General features: G+C 34.7%; 1 protein-coding gene across 4 annotated transcripts; it reads left to right on the top strand.

Moving 5' to 3' along the window:
• The first annotated feature begins 1,877 nt into the window (after positions 1-1,877).
• LOC147407664 (1,4-alpha-glucan-branching enzyme 1, chloroplastic/amyloplastic-like) lies at positions 1,878-13,635 on the top strand. 4 transcript variants are annotated; one of them, XM_086436331.1, is made up of 15 exons: positions 1,879-2,242; positions 3,199-3,248; positions 4,326-4,445; positions 5,381-5,585; positions 5,930-5,999; positions 7,560-7,829; positions 8,122-9,028; positions 9,217-9,333; positions 9,516-9,578; positions 9,805-9,912; positions 10,270-10,371; positions 11,326-11,393; positions 12,061-12,142; positions 12,517-12,633; positions 13,101-13,635. In XM_086436331.1, exons 2-15 carry the CDS (start codon positions 3,240-3,242, stop codon positions 13,293-13,295), a joined length of 2,433 nt encoding a protein of 810 aa, XP_086292457.1. In that variant the 5' UTR covers positions 1,879-2,242; positions 3,199-3,239; the 3' UTR covers positions 13,296-13,635. The 4 variants fall into 4 exon arrangements, with proteins under 4 accessions (XP_086292455.1, XP_086292458.1, XP_086292457.1 ...); XM_086436329.1 differs by lacking the exon at positions 3,199-3,248 and having other exon boundaries at positions 1,878-2,251; XM_086436330.1 differs by lacking the exon at positions 3,199-3,248 and having other exon boundaries at positions 1,881-2,242.
• Positions 13,636-17,564: the final 3,929 nt, after the last annotated feature.

The following is a 17,564-nucleotide window of genomic DNA, read 5'->3' as shown; positions in this document are numbered from 1 at the left end:
GACAATGTTCAGTCACCATGACTAACCATTTATGTATGGGCCCACATCAATATCATAAATTCAATCATTCATCAATGCCAAAGAAATGTGATAAACCTCTATTTTTTTTCTCTCTCTCTCCTTCATACAAGAGATTTAATAATTAGAAGAAAGATATATTCTACGGTATCTTCCCTTTTTCAAATCATTTTGTTTTATAATCTTATCGCCAAAAACTCACAAGAATACAAGGGTTGGTTAATCAAAAGGTATGGTCCATGAACATACTCACATTTTTATATGTTTTTTTACCTTATCATCTAAGTCAAAAGATTTGATCTATCTTTTGAAATGATTGATCATTTTACGTATGTTTGACATGTGTCTTTACTTGGTCACATGCCTTATAAGTAATTTCCTGTTTAATTCACAAAAAAATTCATTATTTTTTCATTTTATTTTATTTTAAATAAAGTTTGATTTTCAAGATTATTGAATTATTCTAAATAATCCATGTATTTTAAGTTAAGAAAGAATAAAACATGTATTTTACGATTTTTTATAAAATTTGATCTAAAAAATGCCACTATAATTTGTTGTATGCTGTAAAGTGTAAATTTGTAAGTTGTAACGTGTAACACAAGTCTAACTTTGAAGATGTTATACTTCAAATTTTTAGAGGAATTTTATTTTTAGGTGACACTTGTTCCTTTAATCTTTAAAAAATAATGACATACCTCTCTAGATTTATTTGAGATACCATATTAAATTTTCAAATTTATGATTTGTATTTTGACTTTGATCTTCTTTTATAAATAAATTAATGAAACAATAGCCTCAATGCATCACTATCATATTACCTAATTTTTTTCTTTTCAAAATTTTGAAATGAGACATATAATACACTTATAAAGCCTACTCCACATATTTTTTGTTTATTAGATTTTTGACCAAATTTTGCACCCAAAATTAAATAGAACTCAAATTTTTATCATATTCCGAATTACTAACAAGGGTCGCATGAACCCATCTGCAACCAAGTTTTTTAAAATTTGGATTAAATCGGTGGTCGAATCAGATTTTGATTTAAATCATTGATTTGACTAATGTTTCACAGTTTTCGCAAGTATAATCTTTGATTATTATAAAAACTAGTAAGTGGAATGTGCAAAGCCAAGTTTATATTGTAAAAAATTAAGATTTTTGCTAGATTAAAATTATTTAAATAAATAATTTAATTTTATATTGTATGAGATATTAAAAAGTCTTTTTAATCATTTAAAATATTACTCTTGGGATTTTGAAGCTTACATAAGAAAAGGATATTCTTCTAAACTAACTTACGAGATAATATAGTGTTCTAAGAGACCAGTTGCCTTGTTCTTACTAATCGGGCCCATAGATCGAACATTCTATCAGAAAAAAATATAATGAAATCTTATTCATTTTGATCAAAATGACTTGATAATAATCAAATTAAATGCAAATGTGAAAGTATTTTTGCTTTTCCAAACTTTGGTGTTGAATTATTCTGCCCAACATTCTCCAATTATAATCGTAAAGATAAAGGTAGTTTAGAATAAATTTAGAGAACTGTTATTGGTACTCTAACTTTTACTTATTACACCTTAATAAGAAAAATAAAAAATAAGTAAGTGCCAATAGAAATTGCCCTCTACCCTTTGTTGTGTTTGAAGTAATAACTTGAACAAAACTTTTGTGATATTCAAATGGTGCGTTCTAATCTTTAATTTGGGGTTTTATAAATAATTTAAAAAAATGGAATGTAATAAGTAAAAGTTGGGGTGCCAATAGCTGCTGTATCTTTACCTATTTTAAGTTTATTTATTTATTCGATTTTTAAAACATTGCTCACTGGTAGAAGATATACGTTTCTTCTCCATTATAAAGAAGAATCTACTTCTTGGTGCATCTTAGAAAAACCCTTCAACCAGGATAGCTAATCAGTGGGCCAGAGTTTCAACTTAACTTAAATAATTATTTATATTTTATAATCCCACTAATAAATATCTATTAGGATAATAGACGGTTCTGATTGCTGGTAGTCTTGTATAATTGTATTTGCCACCTTCATCATTTCAGGTGGTTAATGTTTTATAGAATCAGAAGGAGAGTGAGTGTGTGTGTGAGAGAGAGAGAGAGATGAAGCAGAGATCCAACTGAGAAAGGGAGGATGTACTGCTCTTCTGGTTTTCCTCGTATTATTGGGTTTCCATCATTTCCCCACGTAAGCTGTGGGAAGGTAATTCAAGTTGTTGTTTCAGTTTTTTTTTTATATTGATACACTGGAGTTCTTTTAGGTGTGTTTTGGATTTAATGTATGTTTATGCAAATGGGTCTTGAGATTCTGCTGAATAAGATCAATCTTTAGAATTTATTTCATGTTTGGGATTGAAATTCTAGTTTTCTTGATATGGGTATTGATATTCGACTCAGTTGGATTAATGGGTTCTTATTATAATTGATATCTGGGATTGGGTTTATGGATTCTCTGCAAATGGGTCTTGATATTCATCTCTCTCTCTCTCTCTCTCTCTCTCTGACTTTGATGGAAGGGTATTATCTACATGGGTTTTGTACCTATATGGGAAGCTTTTTTGACAATTAAATAGTTATTTAATTATATTTATCTGGATTGAAGGGATCTTATGTTGCTCTTTGTTTTTTTTTTTTTTTTTTTTTGGTTTATGAGTAAATTTTTGTTGCTCTTGTTGATGCTCTTTTCTGGGTGGGTAATCTGAAATGATGCTGAGCTAATGGGATAGTGTTTTTTTTTTAAATCTATATAAATGAGTTTTCTTCTTTTTCTTTTTTAGGTTTTGTGTAAATTGATGTTCTTTTGTTTTGACCGAGACTTTACCATATCTTGATACTGTTAATCTGGATTTAATTTGTTTTTGAATTTCAGTCATATTATGGATTCTGGCATCTTAAATGCTGTTTGATTTGGAATATTTTAACATGCTTGGCATTCAATCTGTGTTATTCTGCATTTGGTTCACCTTATTCTATTGGACTGGATTAGTCTGCCTTTTTTGTTATTTTAGAAGAAATTGGACTTGTATTCCACTGCAATCAAGAGGTTGCGAGTTCAATTACAACTTAAGCACCAAATAGAAAAAAAAGTTATCTATTCTAAAATCTGGTGGGTTTCAAATTTTCATTTTTATTCACTTTACACAATCTGCTATTCAACAGGCCTATATTTTTGGATATACAACATGTTTAGGATTCAATAAATGGAAGAGGTAAATTGATCTTAATTTTCGCCAATTAACTTCATATATATATATATATATATATATATATATATGTATATGTTTGAGTCAAATATATATTTTGTTTATGAATATGATATTAGCTGGATTGATGGGTTTCAATTTTTCATTTTTATTCATTTTGCACAATCTGCTATTTGACGGGCCTATATTTTGAATAGTTTAACATGTTTAGGATTGAATAAATGGAAACTATATAAATTGATCTTAATTTTCTCCCTTTAACTTCACATTTTTTATTTATATATATATAGATATATATATATATATATATATATATATATATATAATTTTTAGTAATGTGTTTGGGTCAAACATATGTTGTGTTTGTATTTATGATATTAGCCAGATTGGTGGATTTCTCTCCCCACCCAATTTCTGGTGAACATAATTTTGGGGCTGTGGGGCTTCAATTTTATTTTCCTTTCTCTTCGTCTCTTTCCTTCTCCTTGTCCTTGGTGGGTAAGTTGGGATTCCTTTTCTTATTAGTGCTACAGGAAACAATCAAAGAAACTTATTATTGGATGTAAGGATCGTATCATTGGCCTGGTTTTGGCCTAAAGAGCTAGTGTTTCCATCAACTGCATACTCTGGATTTGATAGTGGCATACTCTGGATTTGATAGTGGTCCACTCATTCTTGGATAGCTAACAATGAAATATACTAAACTATACACTTAGATGATATAAGAATGACCACTTAGCTAACTGGTAAGATCTTGTGGAGGTTGTTCCCAAGGTCTTAGGTTCAAACCCCTTGAACCCCTTCTTATACTAAATGCTAACTGTTAACCACTAACCCCACCAAGAAAAAAAAAATAAAAAAATTCAAGGTTATACTTCTCTGTAGAAAATTTTACATATGAATGCGTTACTTAATACTAAATCTTGGATGTAACCCCTTCTATGGCCATTATATGAGACCATCATAGCTACCATGGTATGCTAGTGACATTGAAAACTCTGCGGGGCAAAGCTATTTGTAGATTATTTGTTACACTTGTGTGTTTATGTTTTAACTTTAATATTGTTTTATTTTGATCCACAGGCTTCTAGAGACTATCATTGCCTTGCCAAACTGCAACCATCTTGGATATCCCATGATTCTAAGAAATTACTCAAGCAGTGTTCATTCTTATCCTCCCAGAGACTCTTAATACATGGAAAGGTATCCTTAACATTTTCAACATGGTTGACTGAAACCTTAAAGGATGATTAAGGGAGGTAAAAGAAAACAGATGTACAACATTTTTCTCTAAAACAGTGGTTAAAAAAGGAGTAGCCCCAATTAAGTCATAAACTAAGGAGAGTTTTATGAGATGGTTTGGTCATGTGCAAAGACCATGCAAGTAGAAGGTTCTAAGAAGAGAGGAAGACTAAAATGGATATTGAGAGTGGATATGGACACAATTGAACTAACATAAGACATGGCTTTAGACAAAATTGGATGGAGGAACATAATTTGTTCTTCTTTGGGATAAAGTTTTGATGATTGTGATAGTTCGAAAAAATAATAATAATTCAGTTTATAATATGTATTAAAAGTACTCTGTTGTATCTAATATAAAGCAAAAAAGTTGAACTTCCACACTTAATGCCGGCACTTTTATGTACTAGGAAAACTCAAGTTGGAATAGAAGCATGGAAAAGATCTGCTGTCTGCCTCTGTTGTATACATGTTGGCACACATCCATGGGTGTCTGACTTATATCTATGGTTATATGGTTCTTGAAGGAGTTATTTTGGGGAAAAAAAACTAACCTGGAGGAGTGATGCTAATGGTCTGACCATATTCTTTGGAGGGTTAAAAAGATATGGTGTATTATCCAGAAATAAGTCTTAAACCATTATATGAGACCATCATAGTGTATTCCTACATTGGTTTTTCTGTTAAAATAGGAAATAGAAAGAAAGGAGTTCAGAATGAATTTTAAATGGAATGATTGGTTAAATAAATGTATGCAAATATCTTAGATTTTGGCACTGAGAACATTGACAATATAATTCAAATGTAGGTTTCTTCAGAGAAATAATTTTTTTATACTAATTTTTGAAGGATCTTGGGTATGTGTAAGTTCTGACGTAGTGCTTTTGCTTTCCTAGGTTCAGCACAATTCTGCGATCTCAACTCTTCTAAAAGATGACAACATGGTGACTATAGATGAAGATATCGAAAATATAGGTATTATGGGATTGGATCCAGGCTTGGGACCATATAAAGATCACTTGAGATATAGAACAACGAGATATATGGAGCAGAAGAAGCTGATTGAAGATTATGAAGGAGGTCTTGAGAAATTCGCACAAGGTCAAATTTTAATGTAGAACATGCCTGTTTTCTTATTTTGAATATTTATGCTTATATAGGTGATAACAATTTGTTTTAATACAAATTGTAGTCGTAACACTATGGGGTCTCCATCGTTCATGTGGGACACATGGAAATCTGAGTGTTCATCTATGGGTGCTCGAGATACCCAAATATCCCAACTGGTTGATTTTGGAGTAGAAGTTCTAGGTGGCCTATTGATTCGAGTCTTGAGATGCTCTGTCATGTTTCCCTTTTAAATTTTTTTATGGAAACAGATGTTGGCAGTAGGCATTACTTGCTTGGGTAAAACTTCTGACTGGCTATCTATTTTGTTTTTACAGGTTATCTGAAATTTGGGTTTAACAGAGAGGAAGATGGCATTGTGTACCGTGAATGGGCCCCTGCTGCACAGTGAGTTGTTTTACCTTATCCACGGTATCTGCATACTTTCTGTTTTATTATCTTAATATTTTTGTTTAGATTGGTCTTCATTATGTGATTTTAACTTTTGACATATATATATATATATATATATATATATATATATATATATATAATATATATATATATATATATATATATATATATATATATATATTTGATAGATGACTTTGGTAATAAATGTTATGATTAGGCATTAAATACAATGCTAGCACTGGCAGCCTGCCATCTCCATATGATCATGGGACAATGAGTATACTGATCCTTTGATGCATGTATACCCTTGGTGTCTGTTATGTCTTCAATACTCAAGGTTTAGAGTGTCTTCACCACAGCTCATGTTGGCATGACCCTCATGAACACATGTTGATTTACAGCAAACTATTGTAAAATGTGCCTCAGAAAAGAAATGGTTGAACCAGTTTTAGGACCAGAAGTTGTGAGGTAAAAAGATATCACCCCCCCCCCCCCCACGCGTTGTCAAACAAGTTTTAAAAAGTTCAGACCAGGACCAACTTTGACCAGTTATGATTTTTGGATTTCCAAATAGGCCATTAGATTTATGATTCGAGTCGTACCCATATTTATGGGAACTGGGAAGTCCTTTCATTGGAAAATATAGTGCTACATTATACATAATCTAAGGCAGTTAAGTGGATATATTATTATTATCATTGTCCATTGTCATCCAAGCTTTACCCCAAATATTTCTGGTCAGCCGAATTTATCTTGTACATCGATTCAATTCTGTATAGAATAGCTTCTGTTAATTCAAGTGTGCGTGCCCATAACAGCTTTCACTACTTCAATCCACATACCTTCAATTGTTTAGAACCTTCAACTTGGATGTTCCTTCAAACTCAGGCTTTTATCAGTAATCTTTGAACATGACTAAACACCTTAGTTTCCTTTCCCTTAGTTTATTTATCTCTAGTTTCTTTCAACTCACTCACCTCAACATTCTCATCTGTGCTATATGCTTTCTTTAAATATCTTGTTTCTTGATTACCCAACATTCAGCTCCATAAAGCATAGTCAGTCAGTTATCCATCTTATAATTTTTTTCTTTGAATTTGATTGGGATCCGTTGGCTCACATAGCGCTCCATAGGCCTCCTCATTTTAACCATGCAGCTCTAATTCTATGGACAGCAACTTAATCTCTCCATCCTTTTCATAACAGAATCACAGTAATGAAAATGGTTGTTCTAGGGTATTTCCTGGCCATCAACTTTTCTTGCCCCTTCTCCTCTCCGTGTCTCCTTATTAAAGTTGTACTCCATATACTCTGTTTTAGTCCTACTTATTCTAAAGTCCTTGGACACTAAAGCAGCTCCCTAGAGCTGTAGTTTTGCATGAAATCTCTCTCTAATCTCACCGAATAACAACACGTATTCTGCAAGTTACTGAAAGTATATGTAATCACCAGCAGACTTTATTTACATGCTTTGTTTTAGGGTCCGTACTTTATGCTTAGTTTCACTTTTTGTTCAAGTTTTTTCTTGGAAACTTCATCTTTCCAATTTTGTAGGGAAGCACAACTTATTGGAGATTTCAATGGATGGGATGGTTCCAATCACATGATGGAAAAAAACCAGTTTGGTGTTTGGACTATAAAGATTCCTGATTCTGGTGGAAATCCAGCCATTCCACACAATTCAAGAGTCAAATTCCGTTTCAAGCATGGGAATGAAGTTTGGGTTGATCGAATTCCGGCGTGGATCAAATATGCCACAGTGGATCCTACGAGATTTGCGGCACCATATGATGGTGTATACTGGGACCCTCCGCCTTCAGAAAGGTGCTAAAATCCGCCTCGTATTGTTATCCATTTGAACAACTGATTATTTTTCATGAATAACAAATACCATACTACTAAAATGGGCCAAAGCCCGAAGGGTCACAATCATTCCAGGCATAAAGAAAAGGTTATATTGCTTGATACAATTTAATAGTACTTAAGATACCGGAACTTCACAACTGCTTTGGCCCAATTTCCCCATGTAAAGTGGGTTGTGTAATTCATTTTCTCATGCTTTGACCTTTTTGAAACAAAAATTTAACAGCCCTATTACTCTCATTTGATCATGCAGGTATGAGTTTAAGTATCCTCGCCCTCCAAAGCCCAGCTCCCCACGCATATATGAGGCTCATGTTGGTATGAGTAGCTCGGAACCCCGCATAAATTCATATAGAGAATTCGCTGATGACGTGTTACCTCGGATACGAGCAAATAATTATAATACGGTCCAATTGATGGCCGTGATGGAGCATTCTTACTATGCATCCTTTGGTTACCATGTTACAAATTTTTTTGCTGTTAGCAGTAGATCTGGGACACCGGAAGACCTCAAATATCTGATCGATAAAGCTCATAGCTTGGGATTGCGGGTCTTGATGGATGTTGTTCACAGCCACACAAGTAACAATGTCACTGATGGGCTTAATGGATTTGATGTCGGCCAAAGTGCTCAGGAGTCCTACTTCCACACTGGAGATCGGGGATACCATAAGTTATGGGATAGCCGTTTGTTTAACTATGCTAATTGGGAAGTACTACGGTTCCTTCTATCCAACTTGAGATGGTGGTTGGATGAGTACAAGTTTGACGGGTTTCGATTTGATGGAGTAACTTCAATGTTATATGTTCACCATGGAATCAACATGGTTTTCACGGGAAATTACAATGAGTATTTCAGTGAGGGTACTGATGTTGATGCTGTTGTTTATCTGATGCTGGCTAATGTCTTGATCCATTCCTTCTTGCCAGATGCCACTATAATAGCCGAAGATGTTTCGGGTATGCCGGCACTTGGTCGGCCTGTCTCAGAGGGGGGAATTGGATTTGATTACCGCCTTGCGATGGCCATTCCTGATAAGTGGATTGATTATTTGAAGAACAAAAATGATGATGAATGGTCAATGAAGGAAATTATGTTGAGGTTGACAAACAGGAGATACACAGAAAAGTGTATATCGTATGCTGAGAGTCACGATCAGGTATTTGGATATAATGCTTATTGATGAAAGTCCCTTGTCCCCTTGGGAGACTGCTTATGCTTACTTTTTGAACTGAGGACTGTTGCTTTTCTTGGATTTGCTGCCCTATGTTTTTGGACTGTCTAAAAGAACAGAATTAATTAAACAATATTCTTTCTGACAATTGTGTTTTTTATATTATGGCACAGGCTATTGTGGGTGACAAGACCATTGCATTTCTCCTAATGGATAAAGAAATGTATTCAGGCATGTCTTGTTTAACAGATGCGTCTCCTACTATTGAACGAGGGATTGCACTTCACAAGGTTTGTGCTCTACTCAGGTGTACCACCATTGTTAGCACTCTCTTATATTGTTGTTAGCAGTGTGTATGCTTTCTAGGACAGTTTTGTTGAAGAATCTCTTGGTTTGCCTATGACATCACATGCTCCTTTCTGATGTATGTTTTACCTTTTTCAGTTCTCATAGTTCTCCTATATTTTTGCAGATGATTCATTTCATAACATTGGCATTAGGAGGCGAGGGATACCTTAATTTTATGGGGAATGAGGTAACCCCCCACCACCACCACACACACACACACACACACAAAAATTAAAAAAAATCCCCAAGTCCCAACAGGAGAGTGATGCATAGAGTTTAAAAAGAAAGTAAACTGTGCAAACCCCCTCCCCCCAAGGTTTTTATTATTATTTTAATTTCCCCATTTTCATTTTTGTTGGTTATATTTTTCAACAAAAACAATTCACATCATGTTATCCAAACGTTGTTTGTAGTTTGGCCATCCTGAATGGATTGACTTCCCCAGAGAAGGCAATGGCTGGAGTTACGAAAAATGCAGACGCCAGTGGAACCTGGCAGATGGAGATCACTTAAGATACAAGGTTCGCAATCTCATTTTAGTGTTGAATTTATTTTGTTCATTTAAGCTGCATTGATGGGTACAACATGGTTATAGGATTTTTAGAGTACTTAGTTCAGGATATTTAATGGTCTAGAAAAGTCAATATGTTAGATTTTAAGATCATTCGTTTGTAAGGTTTCAAGGTCTAGGACATCTCCTTGGGATTTGTAAAATGATGGTTTTAAATGCAACTGTCATTAGCCACTAGTAGGTCATATATGTGCGCCCCGAGCTAAGTATTCTTCTCCTTAAATTGTAGATTTTGTGTGCTCTTATTAATTTCCAATAAATAACATTTTAACCCGTCTTCTGTTCATTTTTCCTGGAACACATCCAGTTTATGAATGCGTTCGACAGAGCTATGAATTTGCTTGATGATAAATTTTCATTCCTTGCATCAAGCAAGCAGATCGTCAGCAGCACAAATGAAGAAGACAAGGTGGGGGTCATTGGTTATGAGACATTCTTCTTTAATTTATAATGAAATATTATTTTGCCCATTTTCTTATCTAAGCAGTTCATTATAATATTATTTATAATGAAATATTAGAAGATTGTAGGATTATTTAGAGAATTTTTATTGCCACACCAACTTTTTTCACTATAGGTTTATACCACACTAAGTAATGAAACAAATATAACATTTAAAAATAATAATACATGAATTCCAAATATCTATCCCTCTTTCTTAATCTTTTTCTTAAATATTCAAGTTGAAGGTCTCGAAAGAGCAAGAGGGAGACGCAAAAGAATGTGGATGAAGATAGTCAAAACGTATATTAATTCACTTTTTGTTTTTTTTTATACATGGGTATCCCAATTCACTTTCAATAATAGAAGACTTGACTCTGGACATAGTGGAATGGAGGATCAAGATTCGTTTAGCTGATCCCAAATCTTTGGGTTTTGAAGCAAAAAACTAGAAGTAGTATAAGATCCCCTTGGTCAAGAATCAGAGGGAGAAAGTTCAAAATCCTAAGTGAAAAAATAAATAAATAAAAAATCTCACTTTTTTGATCAACCAGTTGAAATAGATCCACCTTAATCAGATTAAAGAATACCATTTGGACGTCATAATCATCACCCACTCCACTTTATTGCCTTTCCTCTTCACCCCCTTCAACTTTATTGTCTTTCCTCCCTCTCCCCCTCCCCACCCTTTTAACCCCAAAGAGGATGCCCGTGCATTAGGCATGGGCAAACTCTAGTTTAATTATATGATTGGTGTGTGATACTGAAAATCCGGTGTGACAATAGCAGTTTTCTTATTTTAGTATTGAAGTGCTTAAAGCTTTTTAGGAAAGTGTGGTCAGTACAATTTCACACCACCCTTTTACTTTCATATGGATATGGTTGAAGTTTACTTACATTGATTGTTTTCTTTCTTTTCTAGGTTATTGTGTTTGAACGCGGAGATCTTGTTTTTGTGTTCAATTTTCATCCAGAGAATACATATGATGGGTCAGTGCCTTGTCCCTGATTTGGGTTCACAGCATGTCAATATAACATTAGAGCTACAATATTCTGAGCAGATAATTTTTTTTTAATCCCTGCATAGACAAGGTTTTCATGCATGGCAGCTGAAGTGATCAAAGCATCCTCCTATTGTACCACCTAACCTAACAACTCTTCATTTTCAGACCAAAGAAAGTTTTTTGTTCCCATTTTTCATCCTTAAAATTTTGAGTGTCATCATTTGTGGGGAAAGTACTATTCATGATTCTATGGTATGATGTGGACAAGTGATATCCATGCATCCAATCTCGATGATTATTGTATCATATGAACCATCCAGTTTTTTCACGTTAGTATCTCCACATGGCGAGAAAACCCTTTATTGATTGGGTATGAAGTCTGCAGTGACCATGCAGCCTACATTTCTCCATGCTACCCTCTCTTCTGGGGCATTGGGGCAGGCACTAATTGTTGCTCCTATGCCGTCAGATCTTGATCTGCTAAACTTGCATTGATGGTGGGATAATGGCATCGTTGTGGTACCACATTCGGTTTCCACTTTATCCCCATGGGTAGTATGGTTCTCCTGTATATTGGTTGCTCATTTGAGTTGGAAAATTACTATACATCAAGCTTGTGTGGTTTTGTTACCCTTTTATTCTGAAACACACAGGTACAAAGTTGGGTGTGACTTGCCTGGGAAGTACAAAGTTGCCTTGGATAGTGATGCTTGGGAATTTGGTGGACGTGGGAGAGTAAGGGCCCTCTTTCCAACTGTTACATGCTTTTTTGATATTGCACGAATAGGATAAACTCTACATAACAGGAACACTTCATTTTCTGAGAATTTGCTGCATTTCTCCTTCAATAAAATCTTAATTTATTCAAAAGTTTTGTTTTCAGCTATCCTCTATGTATTGTTTACATAATTTTAATGTATATCATGTTATATGTAATGTTGATGTATTATTTCTTGACAAGATGTTGCATATTCATGAAATTATGGTCACCTAATTTCTGCATATTTAATGGGGTGCCAGCTATGTGGCTTTTCTAATACAGTCAAATTCAATTATTACTTTTCTCTCATTGATCTCTTGTTCACAAATGGGATATTTTCCTACCACAGTTGGGTCATGATGCAGACCATTTCACAGATCCAGAAGGCTTACCTGGGGTACCAGAAACGAATTTCAACAACCGTCCCAACTCTTTTAAAGTACTTTCACCGCCTCGCACGTGCGTGGTATGATAATTTCTTTTATACTGTTTTTTATTTTTTGTGTTTTATCTTTTCAAGGGTACATATTTTGCAAGGCTGAAATTATCTAAGGTAGAAATTTAATTCTTATGTACACATGATAAATAGCATGTAAGCATGGTGGCACACATGCTTATGTCAGTGTCCGATATCCAATGAGTTTGGTCTAGGAGATTTCCCATGCCAAAGTTTGACACAAAGGAATAACGGTAAGTTTGTAACTTTGTGTCAATCCACATTCAATGCTGTGAGTTGCAAATTAAGGCCTGCACTGCAAATTCCGAGTCCATATAAGGGAAGGGGATTGCATCAGTTTTAGGCCAAATAGTTGGGATAAGGCTTTGATGATCCACATGAATCCTGATTTATTTATATTTTATATTTTATTTTCTTTTCTGTTGGCCTGATATACATGTGGTAAATGAGTGATATTGTCCTGGTTGAAATTTTAGGTGTATTACAAGGTTGAAGAAGATCTAGAAGATAGTAAAGATGGAGTTATGGTTGGTGTTGATGAGACGGTAGTATCAAATGTGGTGGCTCAGCAGGAGAGTCGCGAAGAATCCGCTTCTATTCAAGAAGATGTTGGGCCAAGTAAGACAGAGGATCTAGAAGTCAAGACCGGAGAGGATGCATCGGAAGACTAAGAGCATTGAATTCTTATTTTAGACCTGCTCTTCAATTCAAAAACTAATAGAGAGTCTTACGAGTCTATCTGGCCACTTGTACGGATCTTTCTAATCTTGTCATCGTTGATGCTTCAAAGTAGGTTGAATGACTCCTGTTCCTCCACTCAATTATGTCTTTGTGTTCCCATGTCTCTGGACACTGTTTGTTGATGGACAAAGACATGAAATGTTGAAATGCCAATAAGGGTTGTAGTGGTTATACAACAATGGGTTGTCATAATGTACATGCTTTGGACATGAGATCTACAACTCCAAAATTTGAAATCCTAATCAAACAGTAATCTAGAGTTCTTGATCACTGGGCATTCAACTCGAACAGAATTTAAAAGAAATGTTAAGGTTTATAACATCATTCTCATTTTTTATCTTGTCAAAGTCGATGGGTCAATAGATCAAGTCTATCATGATCTTTTTACAAGCATATTAAATAGGATGGTGCAGCTATAACAAAAAAGAAAACTCAGTGGAGAGGATGTGATACACCATAGCATTGATCATGCAGTTGTAACAATACAAATAGATCTCGGGGAGAGTTGTTGGATGAAAGAACTAGTGAAATTGTACGTAAGAGAGCTGCTATTGGCATCTCATCTTTTACTTATTACACCCCAATTAATAATAAATAAAATAAATTACTAGTTGAGAATAAGTAAAATTTGAGGTGCCAATAGAAGCTCTCTCATTTTATTAGTAGATTTCTGCTTTTTGGGTTTAAGATTTTATATGAGACTAATCATAATTGTACACAACTAGTGAAATTGTTGAGATTATAATTTGAGCCACCTTTCTTTTTTCATGGTTGTAAAATTTTTATTGGAAACAAAAGGAAGAAAGGAGGCTGAGTTAACCCCCATACAAGGGAAATAAAGGAAATATAAAACACACAAGCTAAGAAAGAAGAACACTACTGAAAGATGGCCAAGTGTCACAAAGGGGCGGATTTAGTGTGCCCTCATAATTTATTTTAAACTCTTAATTGCCCCCACAAAAAAATTTTCATTGTTATGTTGCCCCCACACAAAATAATTACAATTTTTGTTGCCCTCCAAAAAAATTTCTACTTTTACATTGCCCCCACATGAGTAAAGTCCTGGCTCCGCCCCTGTCACAAAGGATATCTCAACTAAAAACAAAGTCCTAGAAGCACACTCCTACAAAGTCCCTATTCATCTTCGATCAAAAGTACAAAAGCCCCAAAATATCCATAATTTGAACCACCTTTGTAATGTTTGAAGAGTGTTTTAATTTTGAATTGGGGTGTGATAAATAATTTAAAACATTGGGGTGTAATAAGTAAAAGTTGGGGTGGTGCCAATAGCAGTTCTTAAAAAAAGTGATGAGATCATGGTTTTTAAACTTGTTTTGTCATCTTACCCACAAATGAGACAGAGTCATCTCGGATGAGATATTCGGTTGATTTGAGTTGTCTTAGCCGAGATTTTAAAAAATACCTTAGAATTAAAACAAATCATGTCTTTGAGACGACTTGTCAACTTGTCTCATTGATGGATGCTACTGAGACAATTCAAATGAATCTTCTTGATCTCGAACGAGATTTAAAACCATGGATGAGATATACTTCTAGCATTGATATAATGCAAGTGTTGCCAAGACTACACACCAAGTATTCATCGGGTCAAGCAAAAATAGTTGTTGCCTGATGGGAACTTCTCCCATAAATTTATCAATGGTTTTTTTTTCTTTTTTGTGACCTAGGGAGTATCCCTACATTGGTGAGACTAAGTCTCCCTAGGGGCCCACTTTGAACCTGCAATCCCGTGTGTTAATTTTATCCAAAGGCTGCACATAGTTTCTAAGTCAAGACCAAGGGGAGCAAACTCTTGTCACTACGTCTTATTGCCGAGCCACACCCGTATGATCAATGTCAATGAATTGATTTGTAATAAGATTTGTACTGGATCCCTAGAATTCAATGAATGGTGAGTTTATTTGCAGACATCGAAATGGATCATTTCATCCACTTGCTTGCAATACTCACCTTAACTTTAAAATATCTCTTTGCACACACCTAATGAATTGTTTTAACCTCCATTACTTATTGCACACACCTAAAGGTGCCGAACCATTATTTTTCTCTTTTTCTTCTCTCTCTCTCTCTCTCTCTCTCTCTCTCTCTCTCTCTCTTTATTTACATCTAGAAAGATTTCAATGAAGGTTTTAAGCTTTAATCTTACTTGTTTTTCTTACTCTAATATTTCGAATCGAGTCGAAATCGTTCACATGAGAAAGTTCTGTTTAGTAGGCACTTATTGAATTTGTTTGGTATTCGATAGGTACTTATCGAATTAACTTAAATAAGTTTGATCTGAACCTTTCGAATAGAATTGTCAAAAAATCTTTCAGTTCTTCAATTTAAAATCGTCGTTTTAAAATTTTAATAGTGATTTTTTTCATCTTCCTTGATGATTAAATATAAAAAAAGATTTTTTTTTGTTAAAATAATTAAAAAAAAAAACTCTTAAAACATAATATTCATTGATTCAACATTTCACAAAACTCAAAATGAGATGAATATACAAAAGGAAAAAAAAGAAGAAAAGGAAGGAAAACGAAGAAGAAAGTGGATTTTTGATCTAGAGGTGGTGGTGTGTGTAATAAGCCAAAACGAAAAGTTAAAATCATAATTTATTTTTATTTTTTATTTTTTTATCTCTTCGTAAGTGATCAGTTAGGTGGGTGCAATGAGCGATTTTGTCATTGAATTTTAGTAACCAAAAAGCGTAGCACAAAATCCAACGGTTGAGATTTATATATATATGGGTAGCGTTATTTGGCCAACAGTTTGGCAAACACATTTTTCAAAACATGGGTTAGAGGTCTTGGAATGGGCTGATTTTTGGTGAGGATGATCTCTATGGTGAGGAGATCATCATCACCAAAAATCAGCCCATTCCAAAACTTCTAACCCCATCAAAAATGATTTACAAAAAATGGACGGTTCACGATTTTTCAACTTGTAAACTGGGGTTAGAAGTTTTGGAATGAGCTGATTTTTGGTGAGGATGATCTCCTCACCGTAGAGATCATCCTCACCAAAAATCAGCCCATTCCAAGACCTCTAACCCATGTTTTGAAAAAGTGTTTGCCAAACTGTTGGCCTTGGAACGGGACCCTATATATATATAGAGTAGCGTTCAATGGCCAACAGTTTGGCAAACACATTTTTCAAAACATGGGTTAGAGGTCTTGGAATGGGCTGATTTTTGGTGAGGATGATCTCTATGGTGAGGAGATCATCATCACCAAAAATCAGCCCATTCCAAAACTTCTAACCTCATCAAAAATGGTTTACAAAAAATGGACGGTTCACGATTTTTCAACTTGTAAAATGGGGCTAGAAGTTTTGGAATGAGCTGATTTTTGGTGAGGATGATCTCCTCACCGCAGAGATCATCCTCACCAAAAATCAGCCCATTCCAAGACCTCTAACCCATGTTTTGAAAAAGTGTTTGCCAAAATGTTTGCCAAACTGTTGGCCACGGATAGAGACCCATATATATATATATATATATATATATATATAGGTCCCGTTCAACACCCTAAGCTTTACCACACACTTTAACAAACGTGTTTTGTCTTACATGGGTTAGAAGTTTCGGAATGAGCTGATGTTTTGGTGAGGATGATCTCTATGGTGAGGAGATCATCCTCACCAAAAATCAGCTCATTCCAAAACTTCTAACCCCATCAAAATTGATTTACAAAAAATGGACGGTCCACGATTTTTCAACGTGTAAACATGGGGCTAAACATTTCGGAATGGGCTGATTTTTGGGGAGGATGATCTTCTAATCATAGAGATCATCCTCACCAAAAATCAGCTCATTCCAAAACTTCTAAGCCATGTAGGACAAAAAACGTTTGTTAAAGTGTGTGGTAAAACTTAGGATGCTGAACATTTCCCATATATATGGGTCCCGTTCAGCACACTAAGCTTTACCACACACTTTAACAAACGTGTTTTGTCTTACATGGGTTAGAAGTTTTGGAATGGGCTGATTTTTGGTGAGGATGATCTCCTCACCAAAATCAGCTCATTCCAAAACTTCTAACCCCATCAAAAATGGTTTACAAAAAATGGACGGTCCACGATTTTTCAACGTGTAAATATGGGGCTAAACATTTCGGAATGGGCTGATTTTTGGGGAGAATGATCTTCTAATCATAGAGATCATCCTCACCAAAAATCAGCCCATTCCAAAACTT

Source organism: Akebia trifoliata, chromosome 3 (genome assembly GCF_017979445.1).
Source record: "Akebia trifoliata isolate Shusen 1 chromosome 3, ASM1797944v1, whole genome shotgun sequence".
Classification (NCBI taxonomy): domain Eukaryota; kingdom Viridiplantae; phylum Streptophyta; class Magnoliopsida; order Ranunculales; family Lardizabalaceae; genus Akebia; species Akebia trifoliata.
This window is presented reverse-complemented; position numbering and strand designations above follow the sequence as displayed.